The sequence below is a fragment of the Phacochoerus africanus genome, chromosome 5 (genome assembly GCF_016906955.1).
Source record: "Phacochoerus africanus isolate WHEZ1 chromosome 5, ROS_Pafr_v1, whole genome shotgun sequence".
NCBI lineage: Eukaryota > Metazoa > Chordata > Mammalia > Artiodactyla > Suidae > Phacochoerus > Phacochoerus africanus.
Window position 1 is genome coordinate 99,453,688 of NC_062548.1, and position 16,801 is coordinate 99,470,488.

The 16,801-nt window shown below is 37.8% G+C and overlaps 1 protein-coding gene across 2 annotated transcripts in view; it reads left to right on the top strand.

Moving 5' to 3' along the window:
• Positions 1-16,801, top strand: part of SRBD1 (S1 RNA binding domain 1) — a 227,000-nt gene that overhangs the window by 19,664 nt on the left and 190,535 nt on the right. For both annotated transcript variants that reach the window (XM_047782149.1, XM_047782150.1), the window contains exons 5-7: positions 6,866-7,032; positions 10,493-10,610; positions 12,048-12,186. In XM_047782149.1, coding sequence (XP_047638105.1) covers positions 6,866-7,032; positions 10,493-10,610; positions 12,048-12,186 — 424 coding nt within the window. The remainder of the gene's footprint in view (positions 1-6,865; positions 7,033-10,492; positions 10,611-12,047; positions 12,187-16,801) is intronic.

Consider the following 16,801-nt stretch of genomic DNA (forward strand, 5'->3'; position numbering starts at 1 on the left):
TAAAAGCAAAAACTGTGATAGTTGCCTGCCTTACCTCTATTCGTCCCTAAGGTTTGCTCTCTACTTTTAACTCTTAGTTATTTCTTTGTTGTTTGCCTCATTTTTCTTTTTTTTTGTCTTTTTTTTTGCCTTTTCTAGGGCCACTTCCTATGGCATATGGAGGTTCCCAGGCTAGGGGTCTAATCGGACCTATAGCCACCAGCCTACGCCAGAGCCACGGCAACGCCAGATCCGAGCCGAGTCTGCGACCTACACCACAGCTCACAGCAACGCCGGATCCTTAACCTACTGAGCAAGACCAGGGATCGAACCCGCAACCTCATGGTTCCTAGTCGGATTCATTAACTACTGTGCCACGATGGGAACTCCAGCCTCATTTTTCTAAAATGCAGATTGATGGGCCATACCCTAGAGTTTCTGATTCAGTTGATCTTGGGTAGGGCTCAAGAATTTGTGTTTCTAACAAGTTCCCTGATGATGCTTACACTGCTGGTTTGGGAACCACGTGTTGGGAACCATTGCCTTAGTCCCCAGATCTCATTGAGCCACAAAATGGCAAGGGATTGATTCAACAGCTGAAATCAAGTAATGACCGGACCAGTCACTGAGTGGCTTGATATTGAGTATAGGATAAAGTTCAGCTCTTTGGAATTCACCATCTAGCTCCATCCACTTTCCCCTTTCTCACTCATCTCAGTAGCCCTGGTACATTTTCACATTGCTGAAAATGTAAAAAATAAATAAAAAAAATGCAATATTTTCTCATCAGTGGCCTTTGATACACTATTCTCTTTTCCTAGAATTCCTGCCCCCATTTGGCTGCCTGGGGATACCTTCATATTCCCTTGTTGCTTTTCCATTCCTGCAGCTGTTTCTTCCTCCCTCCGTATGCTCTTAAAGCATTCTGTATGTGCTTCTGTCAAAGTACAGATCATGAGGCATTTCAATTGTCTATTTATTTGTCTAGCTTATAAGCTGGTTGGCAAGGGGGACCTGGGTTTTTGCATTTTGTTTATCACTGGTTTGGTATTGTTATTGGCATATAACACAGCTAAAATAAATGTTTGACTAAATTAAAAAAGAAAAGAAATTGGATGATTTGGAGGCCCAAAAGTTTTGGTATCCTTTATTTCAAGAAGCAGATTTGCATAAGCAATAGCATACACTCCCTTAACACATAGGATACTTCTGGATTTGTTAGGACCTAGTACTGTCCAGATGGGGGTGTGGACTTAGCTGTCTTAGCAATTGCTGAAAAGAAATCAACACAACCGTTTATACAAAAAACAAACAAACCAAAAAAAAAAAAACCCATAAAAACAAAAAAACAGTTGCTGAACTAGTTTAGGATAGTGGGAGCCCATGGGATCTAACAATCACCCAGATCCAAAGCATTTTTGTCGTTTTCATCTCTTATGTCCATCTTTCAGAATCTGGCCTTCCAGGGGCTAGCTGAAATGCTATCCCTGCAGCAGGCCTTCCTCATTTACATCAGGGAGATCTTTCTCTTCTCTGAAAACATTATACCACTTATTCCTTGGCATATTCTGTTCTATTTGTACTTATTTACATTAACATTTTTCCTTGCCTTCTAGATTGTTTATTCCTTGAAGACAGTGAAACTTGGGATTGTGCTTGGAAAGGGATTTTAAAACTATGCTACAATGGTTGGACTTTTACTAGTAGTTAGATAAGAGTCATTGGAGCTTATGTTCAGAAGAAGAGAGGCAAAAAATAAGGGACTTACTATATATGCATTTTAGAACTATAATCAGTAGTGATACAGAGAGGTTGAGTAGAAAGCATAGAGAACCAAAAAAAAAAAAAAACTGCTCTGTAGTTCAGATAAGAGAAGATAATAGCAGGGACAGAGCTTGAGGGGAAGGAGCAGACATTTTAGAAGTTCATTTTGCTTCCTTGGTGACAGATTAGATGACTAGGATAGAGAACACACTGTGATCCTGAGGACATGGCTTAGAATTCTTTTGGTCGCACTAAGAGAAAATTCATCTGAAAGTAGATTAAGCAGTAAAGGAGATTTATTGATGTAGGTAACAAGAAAGTTTAGTCAGCACCCTGCCACAGTCTCTCCATGGTTCTCTTAGCTCTACCACCCAGCTTCAAGATTCTGCTTGTACAAACTATCTCTCTAGAGGAGGAAATTGTACCTTGGTCCAGAGTTCTAGGCCACCATCTTCATGCTGACAGGACTAATCCTTCTGGCCACACTCTGGCTATTGTTAGTTCTTTTTTTTTTTTTTTTAATTTGAGGAGTGTGCACATATTCCATAATTATTTTTAATTACAACAATAATAAAAACTCCATTAATGAAGCAAATCTTGTTAGAAACTAATTAAGAAAACTTGGTAGAATTCAAATTGGAAACAGTTTGAATTGACAATTCTGAGTGCATAGTGGTAAGAAACTATCATACAGTAATTAAAGAACATTTTAAATCTTACCCTTCAGCTGTATCTTCATAGCTCTTTTATAATTGTAGGTAACTAGCTAGTTAACTGATTCCAAAGCAAATATATTCATCACTGTATACAATTTTCTTTTCATGTTCAATAATATCTAGTGATTGGTTTGCATGGTTTAGGAAGAATGACTGTTCTTTCAATTTTTTTTTTACAAAATAAAATACATACATTTAAACACAATTACATTCACACAGATTATTATATCATGGATCTTAAGAAACATATTAAGCAACTCCCTTTGGAGAAGTGGAATGGAAAATATGCTGAGACAAATAGGAAATTTATTCTATACTTTATCCCGTTTTGTATGGCTTTCATCTTTACTATTTAGTATTATCTATTACATTTCAATTTTTCTTTAAAAATTAGCATTATATTAAAATTGTGTGTATTATGCAACTAAAATTTATAAAGAAGAAAGCCTTATATACCATTAAATATTTTATATAGCATAATAAAAAGGATAACTTAACTGGTAAGCATAACAAAAATAATACACCCTCTGAAAAATAAGTAAAATATAAAATGCATAAGTTGGTTAAAAAAGTGTAGCTATATAAATATGTCCTCACAATTTGTTCCATCTCATTGATTCTTCAATAAAGGCATTACACCATTCTAGGTAATGTGATAAACAAGACATTATAGACTTTACATTGTACCATGGAGAGAAATGGTTATGAATAATACAATTGTAGACCTATATTATTTAATTGTACAGTTGTATTATTTAATTATAATTATCATAAATTCTTTGATGGAGAGGAAATCAGAATCAGATCTAAGAAGACTTCAGCATTCCAAGAATGATGTCAAATGAGCCCCTTCATGGTGGATTATGCACTTATTTACTATGAGATATATTTCTTCTTCAGAGATTCCTTGTTTGTGTATCAGTTGTAGATTTTTGGTTTGCAGTTATTCTGAAGTTTTGATATAAGAGTCTATATGTATATGAGATTGTTTTAAGTTGTTGTTCTCTTAATTGCAAGTTCATCTCCAGTGTTCTGCATTTGTACCCACCTCTTCTCATGATTTCTGATTTTTGTGGTATAATTGTGCATGGATGATTTCATATCTTTACTGTATATATACCTTTACTATATATGGTGAGCCTTGTCATTTGTGGAATTTTTGTTTTCTGTTGCTGTCTTTTCTTTTCTGCCTAGAGAAGTTCCTTTAGTATTTGTTGTAAGGCTGGTTTAGTATTGCTGAATTCTCTCAACTTTTGCTTATCTGTGAAGGTTTTGATTTCTCCTTAAAATCTGAATGAGAGCCTTGCTGGGTAAAGTCATCTTGGTTGGAGTTTTTTTCCTTTCATCATGTGAAGTATATCATGCCACTCCCTTCTGGCCTGCAGAGTTTCTGCTGAAAAATCTGCTGATAACCTTATTGGGGTTCCCTTGTATGTTACTTGTTTCTTTTCCCTAGCTGCTTTCAAGATTTTCTCTTTGTCTTTAATTTTGGTTAGTTTGATTAATATGTGTCTCAGTGTATTCCTCCTTGGGTTTATTTTATGTGGTACTCGTGCTTCCTGGATTTGAGTGAGTGGTTCCTTTCCCACGTTAGGGAAGTTTTCGGCTATCATCTCTTTGAATATGTTTTCTGTCCCCTTCTCTCTCTCTTCTCCTTCTGGCACCCCTATAATACGGATGTTGGTGTGTTTAACATTGTCCCAGAGATCTCTGAGACTCTCTTCATTTGTTTTCAGTCTTTTTTCTCTTTTCTGTTACGCATCCGTAATTTCCAGTAATCTGTCCTCCACCTTGCGTATTCGTCCTTCTGCCTCCTGTATTCTGCTGTTGGTTGTTTCTAGTGAATTTTTTATTTCAGTTATTGTATTTTGCATCTCTTCTTGTTTAAGTTTTATGTCTTGTATCTCTTTGGTCAGTGTTTCCTGTAAGTTATCCATCTTTGCCTCCAGTTTATTCCCAATGTCTTGCATCATCTTCAGCATCAACAATTTAAAGTCTTTTTCCTGGAGGCTAAGAATCTCCTCATTGCTTAGCTGATTCTCTGGGGTTTGTCCTTTCTCCCTCATCTGAGTTATAGTTCTCCGTCTTTTCATTTTTATAGGTTTTTGGTTGGCTATTGTTAATTCTAAAACAACTGGTTACTGACTAAAATGCTGTGGAGCTGGAGTGGAGGCTCTCTGGCCACAAAGCTGCTACATAACTGGGAGGTGCCATTGGGGGCAATAACCACAGGATCCCTGAAGGCTTCTGTGGCAGGAGATGATGTTGACTGGAACAGGAGACAGGAAGAGGCACAGGTTTGAGAGAGAAAATACGAACAAGTTTGATTTTGTAAAGGTCAGGGATGATATCAAGTAAGAGGAGCATTTCTGAAAGAGGGAGCAGCCTTGTGTGGGCCTCTGAAGAGGGAAGCTACTGTGCTTGTATTAGGACCTGATCATTGTTCTAGGAGCAGCCCATTGGGGCTGGCTTCTAATGGGAGGAAGCCTGGATAAGATGAAATTGGACAGGGAAGCCAGTATTTTTTGGATCATGATAAGGACTTTGGATTCTAAATGCTATGAGAATTCATTGAAAGGTTTTGACCAGTTAGGTGACATGGTCCAATATATATTTTGTAAAGATTATTCTTCCTTTATGTAGATTGACATGGTTGGGATTTTAGTGGATGCAAGAAGAATAGTAAAGGGCCCTTTCAATAATCCCCTTTTGAACTAGACTGATCTGTGGGGAAGAAACAAAGAGTAGGAATAGACTATAGAAATATTTAGTAATTGATTCTTTTTTTTTTTTTTTGTCTTTTTAGGACTGCATATGCGGCATATGGAGGCTAGGGGTCGAATTGGAGCTGCAGCTGCCGGCCTACACCACAGCCACAGCAATGCAGGATGCGAGCCATGTCTGCGACCTACACCACAGTTTCACGGCAATGCCAGATCCTTAACTTACTGAGCAGGACCAGGGATTGAACCCACATCCTCATGGATACTAGTGGAGTCGAATTCATTACCACTGAGCCACAATGGGAACTCCTTCATCTATAGTTTTGAAATTCAGTCTGTTTTATATATGGACTTGATTTTGTTAGGTGGTTGATCATGGTAATTCTGTAATAATTTTTGTTTTTTTTTTCCACTTTTGGCGTATCTTGAGCATCAAGACTAAAATACCATTTAAACATATGCCTTTTGTGTTTTAATTAAAACAAATCTGCTTAGGTTTTGAGAACAGTTACTGAAATTGCACTTTATCCTTTCTTTATTCTTTTTTTTTTGTCTTTTTTTGCTGCTGTTGTTGTTGTTGCTATTTCTTGGGCCGCTCCCGTGGCATATGGAGGTTCCCAGGCTAGGGGTTGAATCGGAGCTGCAGCCGCCGGCCTACGCCAGAGCCACAGCAACTCGGGATCTGAGCCGCGTCTGCAACCTACACCACAGCTCACGGCAACGCCGGATCGTTAACCCACTGAGCAAGGGCAGGGACCGAACCCGCAACCTCATGGTTCCTAGTCGCATTCGTTAACCACTGCGCCACGACGGGAACTCCCCCTTTCTTTATTCTTTATGCTCTTCTTCAGGCTGACTTCTCTAAATTTTTCTGCTTACATGTCTATTTTGCTGAAACCCATAGACTCGTTTTTTAAAAAATAATCATTTTCAATATGTATTTATGTGAATAATACAAAATTCCAAGGACAAAGAAGGATCTTCCTGCCTAGCTCTAAGCCAACCAATTACTTTTTCCCAAAATAAGCTATATTCCAAGTTGTTGTGATTCATTCTATGTCCTTTCATATAAAAGTTGCATGGTATTTTATTCCATGGGCATGTTATAATTTATTTACCAGTTCCCCATTGTAGACCAGTTTTTGCTGACTTCTACTATACTAGAAAAAGTTCTTTAAAAATATCACTAAAAGTAATATCATTTTCCAGAGGTCTGAAAATGTCAGTAAATTCCCAGGATTGTAATTGCTGGGCCATAGAATTTATGCATTATAAATTTTTGATAGATATTGACAAAACTGTTCTTTCTCAAGAGGTTAAACCATTGTACTTTTTCACTAGCAATAATTGAAAGTGGCTTTTCCCATCACTTATGCCAACATAGCGAGTTACCAACCTCTTGAGCATTGGTACCAGTCTGAGAGATGAAAAATGCATCTCTCATTCAGCTGTAGAATTTGGATGATAGAGTGGTTTCAGATGGATTTTATTGAATCAGTGAAGTGACTGCAGTTGTCAGCATTTACCTATATTTCATTTAATTTTTTCTTCTTTTTTTAAACCACAGCAATTTGTTTCTAAGTGACTGGAGAACATTATTTGGTGCTACGTTTTAAACCATATTGTACAATTTTGATGTTTTATTTTCAGGTTTTTCAATCACTAAATATCCTTAATTCGCAGGTTTTGTCTGAGAGAACTAACATTGAACTTTGGGTTTGTGCCAATATTATTCGTCTCTTTAATGATGATAACACAATTCCCTTCATTATACGTTACCGAAAAGAGCTTATTAATAACCTTGATGCCGATTCCTTGAGAGAAGTTCGTCAAACCCTTGAGGAGCTACGGTAAGAAACCTGGGAAGGGGTGTCCTCTGCAAGGGGGAAGCAGGTGTGTGAGCCAATGAGGCAAAGCAGTGAGGAATGACAGTGTATTTTGACAGTTCCAATATTTTGTTCTCTTGATTTATTGTACTCTGGATGTAGTCTCCTTCTAACAGAGGAAGCAGCTCCAAGTCAGTACCTTCAGTTAGAGGGGTACAGAGTCCCTCTGCTGGTGTGTTCATGCATAGCTTGGGCATACCTCTGCAGAAGGTGTGGTTTGCATTATTAGGGGTTCGTGCCTAAGAGTTTGACTCTCATGATCTTTCATAGAAATGGTTTTGCATAATGGCAAAATTAGAACTACCAGCAGGAAACTTAGAAAAATACATTTTAGTCTAAATCTTCAGTAGCTTACATAAAACTGTCCTCTTAATAGTGTAAGGTCCCTAAATGGGGAGTTCTTCGGCAGTATAGAGTTTGACAGGAACTGTGTATATTTCCTTTTCTATTCTTTTAAAGGGCATGGTAATTTAATGCTAATGGACTGTAAGTTTTGTATGGTTATAGAATGGAAAGCAACTCAGAAATAAGCATACGAAGACTATAAGACTAACTGTATTATTCAGTAGAGTTCATTAAAACACTCTTCACCATTCATGCATTATTGCATGTCTCCTACATGTCAGGTGCTCTGCTGTTGATATGTGTTCTTCAAACTTACCATCAAACCATTCTAAAAGCACGAAGGGTTATTTTTAGAACAAGCTTACTGATAAGCTTCACTGATTTTGGAGGAACTTGCATCTCACTAACATTTCTACCCTTTTGTTGGATTTCTTTTGATGACAGGAGGATTGACGTGCTAATGTATAGAGAGTTATATTTTATGGAGAGGCAAAATCAGTTAGCCACACCCGAAATACAAATGACTGGTTAAGTGGTTTCAGATTCAGATCTTGCAGGGCCAGGCTAGAATAATCAAGCATAAGGCATCCAATTTGTGATACAAATTGGAGATCACAAGTCCTGTCTAAGAGGGGCAGCCACTACTCATCTCCAGCAGATTATAACATGCAGGGTTGTCTGACAGATTGCTGAATCTTGCTATTTTTGAAAAACTCGTTATTTCTGTTTTTATGTAAAAGTTTCAGGGCCAAGCAAACTCATCTGTAGCCCACATCTAGAAGTCCAGCAGAGTATACATCTTAAGTAAGCTTTCTGTTTTCTTGGAGGCAAAGTAATGAAGAAATCTACGGGTTTGGGGATCTAAAATTGGGAAAGTGTTGAAAGAAGCAGGAATAGGTACCTTAAGAAAATTAAAGGTATTCTATCAAATTTTGTGTGGGGGACAAATAGGAGCTCTGTGTCAAGATTACTATTATTTTCTTTTTCTCTAAAAAAGCATTTCTGCTCCAAGAGATCATATTAGTGGAAGAATATATCTCCAAGTAAGTGGTGGCTTTGATGAGGGCTTAGAATATCTTTTTTAATATTATACAGAGATTTCTTTTTAGTAATAAGATATGATCTCTATTTTTTTCTTAAGCTTAACTTTTTTTGCATCTAGAGCATTGGTTTTCAATCTGTTAACTGATACTCACAAAAGAGTAGTGAAACTAATTGAGTAGGTCATTACCACTTTAGCAAAAATGAAATAGAGAATAGAAAATATGAGTCCAGTTTTTGTGGTAAAGGTAAATATCATTTCATGAAACTATCATGTTTATATAATTATTAAATATGAAAGTGTATATGTATACTGGGTTGTAAGGTATTATATTTCTTGCTAAGAGTCACTGTTAAAGTGAATTTAAAAATGATTACGGGGAATTCCCTTTGTGGCTCAGGGGTTAGTGATCCCGACCAGGATCCATGAGGATGCGGGTTCGATCCTTGGCATCGCTCAGTGGGTTAAGGATCCCACGTTGCTGTGAGCCGTGGTATAGGTCACAGATGTGGCTCGGATCCCGCCTTGCTGTGGCTGTGGCGTAGGCTGGCAGCTTTAGCTCTAATTGGACCCCTAGCCTGGGAACCTCCATATGTCGCAGGTGCAGCCCTAAAAAGAAAAAAAAAGTGATTATGGTTATGGATAATAAGATACTCCCTGTATTTTTTCTAAAGATAACTCTTCTGTTCCTATATGCAGGCCGATAGGACATTGGCCTTTTGTCAAAGCTGACCCTGGTAGGCTTCAGCCTCTGAAAGCAGTCTTGGGCTACCAGAAATGTAAAAGATACAGAGGTGGTGACCTAAGGACTGCATATTCTTCCTCTTTAGTTTATAGTCTTCTGTCTTTGTGTTTTTGTTTTTCATAAGTAGATTTAATTTCCTTTTTCATCAACCATTTTTAGTAATTTATATTATCATGTATAACTCTTGCCCATCATTTTAGCAATACCATTATTATAAGGCAGAAATTTAAGGAGTTACAGGTAATGAAACAGGATGGGAGACTGTCATAATAATAATAATACATTCTAAAGTATCAAGGTTTTGTGCATGGACTTGAGAACAGACTTGTGGTTGCCAAGGGGGTAGGGGAAGGGAGTGGGATGGACTGGAAGTCTGGGGTTAATAGATGCAACCTATTGCATTAGGAGTGGATAAGCAACAAGATTCTGCTGTATTGCACTGGGAACTATATCTAGTTGTGATGGAACATGAAAGAGGATAATGTGAGAAAAAGAATGTATATCTATGTGTGACTGGGTCCCTTTGCTGTACAATTGAAAATTGACAGAACACTGTAAACCAACTATAATGGAAAAAATAAATATCATTAAAAAAATAGAGTATCAAGGTTTTGAAAAATTGAGGGGAAGCTGAAGTATTGTTTCAACTTAAAAGAGACTGTAGACACATAGCAATTACATAAAACCCATTTTTAGGAGTTCCCGTCGTGGCACAGTGGTTAACGAATCCGACTGGGAACCATGAGGTTGCGGGTTCGGTCCCTGCCCTTGCTCAGTGGGTTAACGATCCGGCGTTGCCATGAGCTGTGGTGTAGGTTGCAGACGCGGCTCGGATCCCGCGTTGCTATGGCTCTGGCATAGGCCAGTGGCTACAGCTCCGATTCAACCCCTAGCCTGGGAACCTCCATATGCCGCGGGAGCGGCCCAAGAAATAGCAACAACATCAACAACAACAACAACAAAAAAGACAAAAAAAAAAACCCATTTTTAGTGGAATTCACTATCAAGGACATTATAGGAGCAACTGGTGCAACTTGAATGAGGTCTGAGGGTTAGAATATATCAATATTATACCAATATTAATTACCTGCTTTTGATGGTTATAGGAAAAGATTCTTGTTTATAGAAAATAGACCCTAAAGTATTGGTGATGATGATAACTTATTCTCAAGTGGTTCAGAGGGAAAAAGGAGTTCTTTTTACCTTACCTACAACTTTTCTGTAAGTTTGAGATAGCTTCAAAGAGAAAGTTTTAACATAGAGGTCTTATGTATTAAGTTTTTATTTTTCAGGGCTGTTGCAAAGAAGACTCATAGTACAATCCAAAAAATTAAGAAGGAGGGGAAGATGTCTGAGTGCTTGTTAAAAGCCTTGCTGAACTGTAAAACTTTTGAAGAACTAGAACACGTGGTAAGGAACCCTTTTTATTTTTTAATGGAATATCTACCTGAGTGCATTATGATTTGGGTTTTTTAATAGTTAAAGAAGAGCTGGGGAAAAAAAAAAGCTAAGGTTATCAGCTATCATAATTATTTAATTCAACACAATATCCTTTATTTGATAAATATCTATCAGGTGATTTTTGGGCTAGGCTTTTAGATTTACAAAGATGAATAATGTATATAGTCCTTATCTTCAAGGAATTCCATTCAGTTGATGGAAAAGGAGAGTAGGTTGCAGAAGTGTGAAGCTTCAGGGAGAGTACTGAATTTGAGACACATGTAGGTGTCTTCAGCATGTAGATTGTATTTGAAATTACAAAAATGGAAGATTTCACTCAACGAGAGATCATGGGGTAAGAAGGTCAGGATAGCCCATTGAGGAACACTAACTTTTGAGGGAGGTCGGAGGAAGGTAGAGCTTAAGAAGGAGACATGGATGCCATTTGCAGCAACATGGATGGAGCTAGAGAATCTCATACTGAGTGAAATGAGCCAGAAAGACAAAGACAAATATGGTACCACTTATAACTGGAATCTAATATCCAGCACAAATGAACATCTCAGAAAAGAAAATCATAGACTTGCAGAAAAGACTTGTGGCTGTCTGATGGGAGGGGGAGGGAGTGGGAGGGATCGGGAGCTTGGGCTTATCAGACACAGAATAGATTTACAAGGATATCCTGCTGCGTAGCATTGAGAACTTTGTCTAGATACTCATGTTGCAACAGAACAAAGGGTGGGGAAAAAAATGTAATTGTAATGTATACATGTAAGGATAACTTGATCCCCTTGCTGTACAGTGGGAAAATAAAAAAAAAAAAAGAAGAAGAAGAAGGAGGAAACATGGAAAGAATAGAGAAGGATGAAGAGTCAGGAGAGATAATACCCATAGAAGTTTAAGGAAGGGTATCTTAGAAGGAGGTAATTAAACATAGCAGGGAGTTTTAGCAAGACAAAGACTGAAAAATAACTATTTGGTAATTAGGGGATCACTGTGGGTCTTGTGATACCACTTTTAGCGAGGTATGTGGAAAGAGAAGCCGCATGGTGGTAGGTTGAGGAGTGAATGTGGACTAAGAAGTAGAAGCGTTGTGTGTGGGCATCTTTTAGAGGAGCTTGTTTGAAGTGAGGACTTGTAGCCCTGGCAGTCCAGGTACTGAGTCTTTAGGTTGAGTGAATCCAAACAAATATTCAACTGTAAGCATGTAGAAGAAAATAAAGAGTCCCGTAAGGAACAACCTCCTCATATTCTCTGGTAGTATTAATTCATCTCTGAAGGAAGAAGAAAGGGTTGAGAAGAGGATGTCTTTAGCCTTCTCATGTGCCCTCTAATTTTGTGTCCCAATTTTAACTTTGGCCTTTTAAGATGGAATGACTTGGTTTGTTTTCTGACTTTTTTTCCTAGTCAGCGCCATATAAAACTGGGAGCAAAGGCACCAAAGCCCAGAGAGCAAAGCAGTTGGGATTAGAAGGAGCAGCCCGGACACTGCTTGAGAATCCAGGGGAGCTCAACCTGCTCTCTTACATTAGACCCAATGTCAAAGGTACTGGCTTTAAGGTCACTCCTATTTCTTTCTTTTTTCTATTTGAAAACTGATGTTTAAAAGGAACGTATACGTGTACGTGTGACTGGGTCACCTAGCTGTACAGTAGAAAATTGGCAGAACAACCAGCTATAATGGAAAATAATAAAAATCATTAAAAAAAAGTGTATCATTAAATAATGATGACACAAAGGAATATTGCAGCATATAGAGAATAAACAATGCTAATAAAACCAGTCATGATGCACTTCCTGCTTATTAGCAATTCAGTTTTCCTCTTTTGATGAAGTGCCTATTCTAGTCTTTTGCTCATTTTTCTATTGTGTTCTCTTTTTTCTTATTAATTTATAAGTATTTCTTAGACATTCTTTCTCAGTTATATGTGTTACAAATCTTTTTCTCCCAGTTTATAACTTTTCTCTCTTTTTGCTGTCTTCTGGTAAATAGGTCTTAGTTTTATCCTATTTAATTTATTAATCTTTATAATTTTGTTAAGATTTTTTTTTCTTTTTAAAGAATTCCCTTTATATCTAAGGTTATACCGATCCTTCCTTATGTCTTTTAAAACTTTTATTCTATTTCTCAAGGTTTATTTAATTGTGAAAGACCTATCTATTCTGTAAAAAGAATTTTAATTCGGACAGACCTGAATTGTAAAGTGAAGCACTGCTCCCATACTTCTCCTCTTGAGGAGTAAAGTGTTTGTTTTTTTTTCTGAAGCGTATCTTCCTGTCACTTTGTGTGTGTGCATGCAAGGGAGAGAATGAGAAAGGGGTAAAGGAGACTCCATCTTTCTAAGAAAAACCCAAGGAATGTGACAACTGATACATGTCAGGGTATACTGGTTTTATTGTCAAAATAAGCCTTAGAGTGAGAGCTTTTTGAGTAAGAGAGGTCTTTTTCAAGGGGTGCTCTGAGTGAATTGAATGGGGCGATTGATGCTCTGGTGATTGCTACTCTCATTCTTCCTTTGGCCTTCTGTACTTTAGGTTAGGAGACATAAATGTCTGTAGGGGGCAGTCTCTGATAATAAAATCCCACAGGATGTACTCAACTGTAGAGAATCAGCCTACCAGAGCCTGTCTGTTTTAAATAACCCAGCAAATGTAAATTTGCAATTGAAAATATGAGTATGTGTGTCTGTAAAAATATGAATGTCTGCTTGTTCATGATTACACACATCTTAGTATCTGCTTTGGAAAGGGCAATAATGAAAAGAAAAAGCAAACCAGTATTATCTGAATTTAGAGATGGGTTGAAATGAGTAAAATTCAAGTTTGTTTAATTTTTTAAATATGTATTTTTAGTTATATTTTCAAGTGATTGCAACTTTAATATTTTAATATTAGCTGAGACTGTATAGCCAAGCATTAAGTTTAGCCACAGTGGAACTGTCTGTGCCCAATGATGGTGTATGTTTTATTAGAATCAAGTGTTGGAGCTTTCAGAATGTTAGGTGCACAATAATTTATAGTCTGTTTTTATTTTTCTCTTCTGGTCTATTTCCTCTCCTGCTACTCTTCACCTCCTCTGATAAAAATTTTCCCCAGTTTACACACGCACACTGAGTTCCTACTAGGTAGGTTTGATAACCTTATAGCTTTTAATTGTCATATATGATGATGCTCATGGACTACCTGATGATGGGCACTAGGTGACACTTCTGATAATGGGGTTATATCGAGGCTCAGCACAGGTATAGTGGAAGGGTTGTAATCAATTCCAAACAAGGTAGATACTGCTTTTCAGAGTTTGTTTGGAATGTTTTCCCTTCTCTCTGTCCCCTTGTGCTACATACATACTCATGGTCACCCTCTGTTCTATTACTGTTTTTCAAAAGAAGTGTTTTCATTCTTCCCATCATTTCTCAAAGAAGTATTTAAGAAACCAGGTGTTTTTTCATTTTTCTTCCTCCTCTGTAGAAGACACTTTACTTGCCACAGACTAAAAAGAATTAGTCTGAATCAAAAAGATATATGATGCTACAAATGGACATCCTAGAAAATCCAGAATATCCCTGTATTGTGTACAAGGAGGACTAGATGCTTGCCCCTGTATGTAGAACGAGGTGGTCTTGGGGCAGATGAAGTGAGGAAAAATGATGGCCCTGCCATTTTTGTTACAGACATGGAGGTTTGAAGAGTGCGTAGCTGTAAAGCTTTCACTGCCAGGCAAGGGATATGATTTTCTGATTCTCTGAACATTATTTTCTCCTGATTTTACTGAGGTGCTATATATTTTGTGAACTTCTGTTATCCTTGGCTCTCTTAAGCCCCAGTGTTCAGTTCTCTCTTATGGGAGAAGGCGCTTTTACTTTTCTTTCTTTCTCTTTTTGGGGGGATGGGATACACTCACAGCATGCAGAAGTTGACGTTCCTAGGCCAGGGGTCAAACCTGTACTGCAGTGTGACTTGTGCCACAGCTGCAGCAATGCCAAGTCCTTAACCCACTGTGCCGAATGGGAACTTCTTTTTTTTTTTTTTTTTCTTTTTGGCAAAATACACAAGACTCTTCCAGTTCTCTCTCTCTCTAGTCGGACTGAAAGAGGTGGACGAGGCGGGTTGTGATTTGGACAAACTTTCCAAATGACTGACCACTTCTACCTCCCATTGAGAACTACAGCACTAGAGGTAGTTCAGGTCACCTCCCCGTAGTTCCCCCCCCCCAACTTTAATGAGTATAAAAATCATCTAATATATTCTGTAAAACAATAAAATCTAGATTCCCCCAGTCTAGAATCTATATTTTTAGGAAATATCTAGTGTGATTTTATGTTTGGGTCCTTCGACTAAACTTGGCAACACATTTTTCTAGAGTTCTAGCATAATGTTAATTACCCAAGGTTCATTAATTGCTTAAGATTTATAAATTGTATTCCTCAAATGATGTGGGCTTTTCAAAGGCCTTTTGTTGTAATAGCAAAATCTATAATCTCCTCTTCCTGTTCTCTCTCATTAATCGATCTCGTTGTATGTTTCATCTTTACTACTGACTTCTCACCCTGGGATTCTCATTAAATTTTGAGTAGTGATGTTGGTACTTATGGACTCTAAGAATTAGTGCATGGTGAGTGGTTTTCTAAGATATAGACTGGTCTAGCGAGAAAGCTAACATAAGAGCAGACATTTATTGACTGCTGGCTGTGTGCCACAGCTGTTCAAAGTCCTTTGCATATATAGTCTTCCATTTCTTAGAGATAATTTGTTCCTGAAAAATTCCCTCATAGGGAAGTTCTTTTTAAAATGTAAACAGAATTCCTATTAATTTCAGTGGCCAAATTTGTTTCTTTAATTTTTTAAAATAAATGCAGTTACACAGGAGTTCCTGTTGTGGTGCAGTGGAAATGAATCCGATTAGGAACCATGAGGTTGCGGGTTCGATCCCTGGCCTTGCTCAGTGGGTTAAGGATCCAGTGTTGGTATGAGCTGTGGTGTGGGTCACAGATGGGCTCGGATCTGGCGTTGCTGTGGTTGTGGCATAGACCGGCAGCTGTAGCTCTGATTCTGCCTCTAGCCTGGGAACCTCCATATGCCAAGAGTGTGGCCCTAAAAAGTTTAAAAAAAAAAAAAAGTGCAATTACATCATTAGTTAAGATCAGTTATCATAACAAAAGCCAACAAGACCTTTTCTCTTTATTATTTACTCTGTAAGTCTGTCCTCCTATTCTCTTTGCCTGTGGTACCTGTTACTCATTAAAACTATACTGTCAGAAAGACATACTTATGATACTCGGTGCTTGTGTAATTTAAGCTTTAATGCAAGGAAAAAGAAAAACAATACTTTAATGGAAATAGAATGATAAAGAATACATCACAAATGATCTCTCTCAGTGTATAAGGTGCTATTGCACGGGCCTTAGTGTACAAGACACATTGCTATAAAGTAGCAAAGTGAAAGCACTTGGAGGAAAGGTAACAAAGTGTTGGTGGACAATTCAGCTGTGAAGATGAACAGGAGACAGTTCAGCTGTGAAGAACAACAGCGACATCATGGCTCTTGTGCTCATGAGATTTGAGAAGTTCAAGTGGGTCATTGAAAATGTGAATAAATGCCTCAAAAGCCAAAATAGGAATATTGATAAGTTCTTGAAAAAGAGAATTTCTGTAATGGGAATGAAATGGTATGCTTTGGTTTATAATTCTATTAATATATATTTCCTCTAACCTTGCTTAATCTTTGTAAATACTTCATGAAGTAGATGTTATTATTATTCCATTTTTATAGGAAACTGAGGTACAGAGAGGTCAAGTAACTTGCCCAGGGTCACACATTTGGTAGGTGGTAGAACCAGGATTAGACCAGGCAGCAGGCTCCAGAGCTGCATTTTTTACTCTAGGTTATAGGGTATGTTAAGGTTCTGTATTATTGTTTTTGGAACCTGTTTTTGTTGCAGAGGGAAGCTAGTTACTGCTATGATGCTTTTCTGTCTTACGAAGTTTGTCAATTTAAGGTTTTGGAGTTCCTTTCATAGGTCAGTGGTTAACAAACCCGACTAGAATCCATGAGGACGAAGGCTTAATCCCTGACCTTGCTCAGTGGGTTAAGGATCCGGTGTTGCTGTGAGCTGTGGTTTAGGTCACAGATGCAGCTCAGATTTTACGTGGCTGTGGCTATG